Source organism: Canis lupus, chromosome 7 (assembly GCF_011100685.1).
Source record: "Canis lupus familiaris isolate Mischka breed German Shepherd chromosome 7, alternate assembly UU_Cfam_GSD_1.0, whole genome shotgun sequence".
In the NCBI taxonomy this organism is placed as follows: domain Eukaryota; kingdom Metazoa; phylum Chordata; class Mammalia; order Carnivora; family Canidae; genus Canis; species Canis lupus.
In genome coordinates this window covers 20,798,043-20,807,461 of record NC_049228.1, presented here as the reverse complement: position 1 = coordinate 20,807,461, position 9,419 = coordinate 20,798,043, and the positions used below count along the sequence as shown (strand labels likewise).

The window sequence follows — 9,419 nt, the reverse complement described above, 5'->3', positions numbered from 1 at the left end:
TATATTTCATTAAACCCAGAAATGTAAGTAAGTAACTTAATAGCTAATGAAACAAAAATTTAGGCATCGTAATTGATTTGGCTTAGTATTTTGCCTCTACCACCATCTCTTTATTGATCCACATTCTTTATTAAGTCATCCAGTTTCTACCTCTTTATTGGAATTATTTCTTTAAGTTCTGTGATACACATAGGTATACCAGGGGTTGCAAACTCAAGGATCTGCAAAGACAAATGCTACATGCTCACAAGAACAGAGTAGGTAATGTAAGTAAGTACAATAAACCAAAAGTAAGATAACAAAGGAAAAAGAGGACAAACTGGCATCCTTAAGGTTGATACAGTGGGATCTACACCCTTCTCAACTGTACCTCATTGTTGCCAGATCTCCCCATTTCTTAGGAAGAGAGTGTTACTTAGATATTTCCTATGATATTTCCTGATTTTGAAAACACTGGGACAGATGGAATGCCAGCTTTTAGCCTCTGTATTCACTATTTAGTGATCCTCTTGTATTCACTAATAGCTTAATCTGGGAAAAAAATATGAGATATTAAGGTTCTGCTGAGCTTTTTTACTTGAGTGGTTTTAAACTTTCTAACTTTAACAATTAGTAATATCACTAACCAAGGTAGGAAGTTGGGATGTCAGGTGTTTCTGAACAAATAATGATTCGTTTGGTTAAATTGAAAATGAAAGGAGTTCAGTTCTAGAGAGAAATGTGGAAAGTCATCAGCAATTAGGTGATAGTTGAGGCTACAGAAGTAAGATAATCCAGAAAAAGTACATGAAGAATGAGATTAATGACGGAACCATGGGGAACACCAACTTCTAGAGAACATGAGGAAAAAGGAGAATGGATGGGTGTGGGAAGCTAGGAAGGTTCAAGCCAGTAAAGCCAGTAAAGCCCCAAGGAACAAAGGAACAAACAAACAAAAAAACCTGCTGAGACACTAATAAGCAGCAGGAGGAAACCAAGGGAGTTGTTATAATGAGCAAGTCCCTTATACCTTTGCTTGTATAAATTTCAGCAGCAAGATACAGATTTCAGATTATTCAACAAGTTGAAAAGTGGATAAAATTTAACTGCCAAATGGATCAGTTTCTACAATATATTAAGAACTTAGAAATCAATAAGAAAAAGACAACCCAGAGGGAAAAAAAAATGGATAAAAGGCCTTTCATATAAATATAAATATAAATATATATAAATATAAATGCATAACCTCATTACCAACCAAGGAAATGAAAATTGAAACTCAATGAGATGATTATTTTATACCCTCAAGATTGGCAAAAGTTAGGAAGACTGATAATATCAATTGTGGATCAGTGGAAACTTACTGTCAGTGGCAGTATGAATTGATAAAGCTTTAAAAAAACAATGTAAAGCTGAACATTAAAATACTATATAAATGCCATATGTATATAGATATCTATATACTAGGGAAATTCTTGTACATGTGTTCCAGGAGATATTTACAAGAATGTCAACATGGAGGGAGGGAAAAAGTAACTTAAAAGTCTATCAAATGAGTAAGTGAATTGCGACATAGTTAAATGTCAATTTATTCTCAATTCAAGGAATTATAGCTGCATTTAACAACACAAATAACTCCTAGAAATAAACTGGTGAGACACAGCAATCACAGAAGGCCATATTTTTAAAAATTTAGGAAACATCTGTAAATTACTTATTGTGTACATGTTCTAACTTTACCAGTGTTATCACTGAACTTAATCACACATGCATAAAATGTTATTTTTTTTAGTGTTATTTTTTAAAGCTTAAAAATAAGCAAAAGTAAATAATGTGCAGGGATACAGACATACATCTTGGGGAAAAAAGGGAGGACATAATCTTAAGTTTTAGAATAGTGGTTGGTTACCTCTGGACAGGAGGCAGGGAGATGCTGCAGGGAACGAACAGCACTGGTGATGTTGTGCTTCTTAACCTGCCTGGTCATTCACAAGCATTTATTATATTGTTTGGTAACAACCAATATTATATGGGGTAAAGTATACTTTTTTAAATGGTAAAATCATAGTTTTCACATAAATACAAAATGAATACATGTCAAGGTTTTATCATGGTTCTCACAAATACAAAATGAATACATGTCAAGGTTTTATAATCATTAAATTTATAAGGGAGCTAGGAAGATATTGCAACCATTTCAAGGGAGAATTCAAAGTCCCACACATACTGTATAAACACTACAGAATACTGAAATTAATTTACACATAGTTGCAAAACTTGGTCAACATCTATAGAGTGTTAGTTACATTTACTGAACATAAGTCATTGGCATATTTATGGACAAGAATTTGTATTATTACTACTTTTCAGCAACCTACAGAGTTGCAAATGCTCCAGAAGGATAGCTGGAGACAGGACACCTGTAATCTTTTTTGCCTATTTCAAAGTCTCAATTTCTTTACACATGTAAACTTTTCTATGTGTCAAATATTTCATTCCAAAGAGATGAAGAATAAAATAAGTTATGTGGACTAGTCTGTGTATCTCTTTCAAGGTGTTTATTATAGGGAGAGGAACGAGGTTCCTATCTGGAGGAGGTATCAGATTTGAAGGAAGGGTCACCTTGATTTTGTTTCTTTTGAGAGAGGCAGTGTATAAGTATATACATTTGCTCTGGGAAAGGAGCCCATGGGGGGCGGGGGGTTGGTGAGTGACAGTGGAGGCAACAACTGCAAAGACCATTGCGATTACATTCAAAGTCACAATGTAGATTTGGAAAGGAAAAAGGGACTTTTCTTCCTCTGAGATTGAAGGAAAGGAAAGAAGCTAAGCTAAAGATATTTGAAGTCATTACAAAGAAGTTGAGAGTCTCTAAAGAAAAGGAACTGTTTATGATAGATGACTTAATAGATTATAAAGTCATAAAAAATTACCAAGTGAATGGTATTATAGATGTTGTATGAATTTTTAACAACATGTAGTAGAGAAACTGAGTGTATACTTGTTGTATACCCTGAGTTCCAGCTCTGTTACTAATAGTTCACATGGCATTAAAACAATCCTTTCATATCTGTGGACCTCAGATTCTTTGTCTATAAATAAAGAGGAGGTTAGACTAAATGGTTTCTAAATTCCTTTCTTGGAATCTATGAGAAAACTAAAGAACAGTTGACACTGACCTGGATATAAAATATAATCGAGATAGGCAGAGATGAGTCTCAGAAACAGTCAAGATGAAAGAAATAGCATGAGAAAAAGAAAACATAGGGCTTTTTTGGCAGGCAGAGTATGTGGTACATCAGTTGTGGTTTTCCTGAGAGTTTGTGAATATAGAGTAATGAGGTAAAAAGAAAGTATATTTTTCTCTTTAACTGTAGTTGTCTTACATACTTTACATGTGCATAATAAACTCTCAGGAGATATTTTTAAATAAGTGGCCTTGAATATCTAGAACTGATAGGACCAAATTATTTTGGAAGTTATGTTATTTCTGTTCATAAAGAGAAATGGGGCAGCGGGATCAAGGTGCAGGAGGAAGAGTTAGCTTCAGTTTGTAGTTACATGCACTGTTTCAGAAATCCAACTGTCAATCTTCAAAACAAGACCGTATACAAACACTTCATGTCTAATGCCATGGAAACAGAAGGCTAATCAGGATGCCTGGCTGGCTCAGTTGGTAGAGCATGCAACTCTTGATCTTAGGGTCATGAGTTTGAGCCCCACGTCGGGTGTAGAGATGATAAATAGATGATAAAAAACTTTAAAATATAAATACATAAAAACAAAATGGCATCATAAGAGGTCATTCACAAAAACATACTGTTTACATGTCTGACCCAAATGCATGCAAATCTAGGCCTCAGTGGTTATGTTTTAACAAGACTGTGGTGTTATTAAATAACAACAGTCCTGAATACAGCATATATTAAAGTATAGCTATAAACAAGGTTTTGTTTTGTTTGTTTTTTTTTCTCTCTTCTTCATTTTCTCATCCTCTCCAAGCTATAAGTAAAAACACTGATTTATCTCATTTTCTTTCAGGTATCTATTTGTCAGATTTAACATACATTGATTCAGCATACCCATCAACTGGCAGCATTTTAGAAAATGAGCAAAGATCAAATTTGATGAATAACATCCTTCGAATAATCTCTGATTTACAGCAGTCCTGTGAATATGGTATGTTTCTGGGGACTAATACTACACCATTACATTATGCTGTGATTCTGTTGATTCATTTACCTGTTTTGATAGCCATTTTTTTGCATAGCAGAGAACAGCATCCTAATATAAAGGAAAATAATGATTGTTTAATTTCACTGTTTAATATTTAGCATCCTGTTTGAGATCCTGCTTTAAGTAGTATTTCATATTTAAAATTTTAAGTTTTTTCTTTTGCAGCAACTTTGCTAACATAATTTATAAGATGATTTTCCATTATCTTCATCTCGTTTGATATCCTTGGTTTATTATGTAAATAGTTCTTCTGTTTTTCAGTTAGGGAAGGAGCCTAGACCTATGATCCTTGTAACAGTTGACTAGCTTTCCTGAATTCCATATTGAATAAATAACTAATTTTTTGCTCAAGAGGTATTGTATGGAAACACATATGTACAAACAGCTTACACAAGCCCAGATGATGAGAAAAAGGGTGGATTGGGGTTTTTTGTTGTTTTTTTTTTTTTAATGTTTTATAATGTTTGCATGCCTTCAGTTTGACAGGGAATAAAGATACCCTTATTTATTGGGATATACTTTTAAAATACTTAAGCAACTTATTGTCTGATTTATTTAAATAGATTTGTCTTAAAGCTAATTTATGTGCATGTATACTTAAAAAAAAACTCAAAAATTTCCTTAAAGTTTATGTGTGGAAGGAAATTTATCAAATATGTGGGATTTTATAAATTGTGCTGTTTAATTTTTTTAATATGATCTGAAGAGAAACCAGAGTATGTTTGTTTGTTTTAATCTATACAAACATGAACTCCAATTAAAAAACTATACAAAAAAAATCTATACAAACATCATGCAACTGTGATTTTTTAAGTTGCCATCAGTTTTACATTAAATAAAATCTGTCTCAATAATGTCTTTCTAGAGTTCATTTAAATATTGGTGCCTGCAGCCTAAACTTTTCTTAAAGTATATTTTTCTCTAACTTTTAAAATTCTAGTTAAGATATACTTTGTCAGATAATTATTTATTACATTTTGCCTAGATATCCCCATGTTGCCTCATGTTCAAAAATATCTGAACTCCGTTCAGTATATAGAAGAACTACAGAAGTTTGTGGAGGATGATAATTACAAGTAGGTTGGATCTTCAAAAATGGTTTATTTAACTTTGTCCTGTCTTCTACCCTTTCATGCCTTTGTGTTTAAACATCTGAATTTTACATCGTATCATACAAATGTCTAATCCAGGTATATGTTTACAGTGGTAAAAGTACTTATATGTATTTATTTTTGTATGTAGTTATTTTTAATCACTTGATAGGATTGAAACAGTATACAAATAACCTCATCTGTTCTTCTGTTTAAAAGTATTTCACTTTTCTCAAATTTTGTTAAGAGCTAATGTTTGATAGTTCCAGTTTAAATTTCTTCCTTTCTCTCTATATTCAAGCATGATATCTTTATAGAAATTTGTCTTTTAATAGATTGAAAAACTAATGAAACTCTACAAATCGGAAAATTTACTCCTTTTGGTAATTTTTGACAAATCTTTGAATTTCTTTTTAATTGTTTTTTTTGGATTGAGCAAATATTGAACCTTCTTACCTCTAGGTGAGAGATGTGTCTAGCACCATACTTACCATTATCTATATTATAGCAAGTACTTTATTAAATATTTTAAAAATCACTTTTAAGATACAGCTGTCCAGGGCAGCCCGGGTGGCTCAGCAGTTTAGCGCTGCCTTCAGCCCAGGGCCTGATCCTGGGGTCCTGGGATCGAGTCCCACATCAGGCTCCCTGCATGGAGTCCTGCTTCTCTCTCTCTGCCTGTGTTTCTGCCTGTGTGTGTGTGTGTGTGTGTGTGTGTGTGTGTGATGAATAAATAAGTAAAATCTTTAATAAAAAAAAAAAAAAAAGATACAGCTGTCCAGGGACGCCTGAGTAGCTCAGTGGCTAAGCGCCTGCCTTCAGCTTAGAGTGTGATCCTGGAGTTCTGGGATCAAGTCCTACATTGAGCTCTGTGCATGGAGCTTGCTTCTCCCTCTGCCTGTGTCTCTGCCTCTCTCTCTCTGTGTCTCTCATGAATAAATAAATAAAATCTTTTAAAAAAATAGAATAAAATACAGCTGTCCATTTCCTTCTCCTTAACATCCACAATACTGCCCCAATGTGGGAAGGACTTTTAAATGTTAATAACCCTTTCTATTTTCAGTGGTATACTGCTGGGGATTTTTTCAAAAGATGAGAGGATAAAGAGCTTATGTATTTCTCTTGAGGCTTCTGATGCTTCTTGTGACTTCATTTGTTAATTTCAAATAAAGTTTTGCTTAGCTTTATTTTATTTTATTTATTTTATTTTATTTTATTATTTTTTTATTTTATTGGTGTTCAATTTACTAACATACAGAATAACCCCCAGTGTCCGTCACCCATTCACTCCCACCCCCCGCCCTCCTCCCCTTCTACCACCCCTAGTTCGTTTCCCAGAGTTAGCAGTCTTTACGTTCTGTCTCCCTTTCTGATATTTCCCACACATTTCTTCTCCCTTCCCTTCTATTCCCTTTCACTATTATTTATATTCCCCAAATGAATGAGAACATATAATGTTTGTCCTTCTCCGACTGACTTACTTCACTCAGCTGCTTAGCTTTATTATGCCAATTATTCCCAAGGTTTCACATTTAACTTTGTGTCTTTCAGAAATATTTTTTCTAATAAAAGGCCATACTTATACATACTTACTTTAAACACTTATCAAACTGAGAGACTAGGCTATTTTTAATTATTAATACATTATATAGGGGCACGTGGGTGGTTCAGTCAGTTTAAGCATCTGCCTTTGGCTCAGGTCATGATCCTGAGGTCCTGGAATTGAGTCCCATGTCAGGCTCCCTGCTCAGCAGGGAGTCTGCTTCTCCCTCTTCATTTGCCTCTCTCCCCCGCTCATGCTCTCTCTCTCTCAAATAAATAAAATCTTTAAGAAATAATAATTAAAAATATATATTAGGTAAAATTTTCTTATACAATAGTGATCATCAACTTTCTTGTTCCATAAGTTTCAACAATTTTTGAAGAAAAGAGTACCAATAAAAGGCTAGTAATTCTGGAAAATAATTAGAAATAACTTTTCTTCAAGGATTAAAGCTCTAGATAACATATATATTTAAATGTATCAAAGTTTATTAATGTTTAAAAACACCTTTATTACCGTCTCTTTTCCTACACCATAATATTGCCACTTTTATATTTCTAATATCAATTTTTATTTTATAAAACAAAAGTTTTCATTTGAGAAATGTATGACATCAGTGGATCAGCTTTTCAAGGCTGCAGTGTTTTCATAAATCTGTTGTCGCCCTAGGTTGTGAGCTTCATGAGTTTGATGGTCTGTATCTTCTTACCACTATCTCTTCTTAGTTCTAATCACTGGCATGGCGCAAAGCGCTCATGTTTTGTCCAATGAGGTATAGAAGATTATCTTAAAACTCAAAATATGGTTATATAGTTATTCAGAATTTCTGCATCTGGCTCACACTTGTTGGATTTAAAAGAAGCTAAACTATTCAATAGGAGTGAAGCCTAAGAAATTGTTGCAAAGTTATAGAGGATGGTAAATTTTTATTGACTGTGATGAAAGTAAAGATGTTTATGTAAGCTAATTTTTATTTTGTTAGAAGGATATAGTAGCCAATTAAGCCATTAAATAATTTTAACTGTAAACTAACCTAAGATACCTTCATTTTGGTAGGAAAGCTGATGTTATTATACTGATCTTTGTTTTCATGAGTAGCTAAAACCAGAATAGCCTTCCCATTATATTCACTTTAACATATTTATTAAGCTTTTGCTCTAGGTGAGTTACTGTGCTAGTTGCCAGGATTACAAACAAAATCTTGTTCTTGCCCTTAAGAAGCTCAGTCTAATACAAAACACATCCACAAAACAGACGATTACAAAGCAGTTCAAACATTAATAGAGATATGTCCAGGATGCTATGGGAGCGTAGATGGGGGTGGGGGGAGAACTAATTCAGCTTCAACTGGGAAAAAAAAACATGAACAGCTTCAGGAGACAGTGTCACCTGAGGCTTATTAATCTTAACAGGTGAGTAGGAGATACCTCCACATAAAGGGTAAGGAAAAATATTCCAGGGGATGGAGTGATCAGAAGATTAATGTGGGAAACAGTGTTTTTGCTTGGGGGAACAAGTCGCTTGATGGTATTGGGACATTAGATGGCAAACTGAAGAAGATAGTTTTTAAAGATGCAGTTTTGTTGTATGAACCTACTAATTCAATGTATTTTAATTATTTAAATTTATTTAATTATTTAATTATTTTTAAAAGTTTTATGATGAGAGATTTAAATAAAAATTACACCTTTTGTTTATTCAAAGGCCTCTGTTTTTGGCAATTTTGTCTATATAGGCAATCAGTATAGATACTACAAATTAATGCATGTTTTTAATCAGGATGAAGATCTTTCAGAGTTCCTTCATTTTGATACTGAACAGAGTATCTTTTCTCAGTGAAGCAGCATCACTGTTACTATATGGTGTTTTGATGATGACATAGGCAACTTACCTCTGACTTCACTGCTGTTCTTTAAGATGCTTCTGCCTTGGGGATCCCTGGGTGGCGCAGCGGTTTGGCGCCTGCCTTTGGCCCAGGGCGCGATCCTGGAGACCCGGGATCGAGTCCCACGTCGGGCTCCCGGTGCATGGAGCCTGCTTCTCCCTCTGCCTGTGTCTCTGTGCCTCTCTCTCTCTCTCTGTGACTATCATAAATAAATAAAAATTAAAAAAATATATTTAAAAAAAAAAAAGATGCTTCTGCCTTTTATACTGCAGACAGCAGTGTGATTCACCCGTAGCTTATATTCTGTTCCTTTGTGTTGCCAGTTCTGTATTAGGAAATCATAGTTATTTTGTTTACTTTTGTGTCCTCCGCATAATAAGCCGTGAGCTTCAGAAGTGCAGGGATACTATGTCTGCTTTGGTCTCTGTATATTCCAGTGCAAAGAGCACAGTGCCCAGCACAAAACAGGTGTTCAGTAACTTATTTATCAAATGAATGAATTAAGCATAACCTATAGCCCATATAATTCAAGTAAACTGCTCTGTTTACTTGAAACAGAAAGAAAAGAGAAAGAGCAGAGAGTTCTGGTTAAGTACTGTTCTGTACTGCAGTTTACACTGTCAAATAATTGGAATATAATAGTATATAATTCCCTCTGAGGTTATCGTGGAAATAATAAGTTGAG

The 9,419-nt window shown here is 34.1% G+C and overlaps 1 protein-coding gene across 9 annotated transcripts in view; it reads left to right on the top strand.

The window, feature by feature from the left end:
• The window catches only part of RALGPS2 (Ral GEF with PH domain and SH3 binding motif 2), a 158,438-nt gene that overhangs the window by 114,062 nt on the left and 34,957 nt on the right, over positions 1 to 9,419 (top strand). For all 9 annotated transcript variants that reach the window (XM_038542383.1, XM_038542381.1, XM_038542386.1 and 6 more), the window contains 2 exons: positions 4,021 to 4,158; positions 5,201 to 5,291. In XM_038542383.1, the coding sequence (XP_038398311.1) occupies positions 4,021 to 4,158; positions 5,201 to 5,291 (229 nt within the window). The remainder of the gene's footprint in view (positions 1 to 4,020; positions 4,159 to 5,200; positions 5,292 to 9,419) is intronic.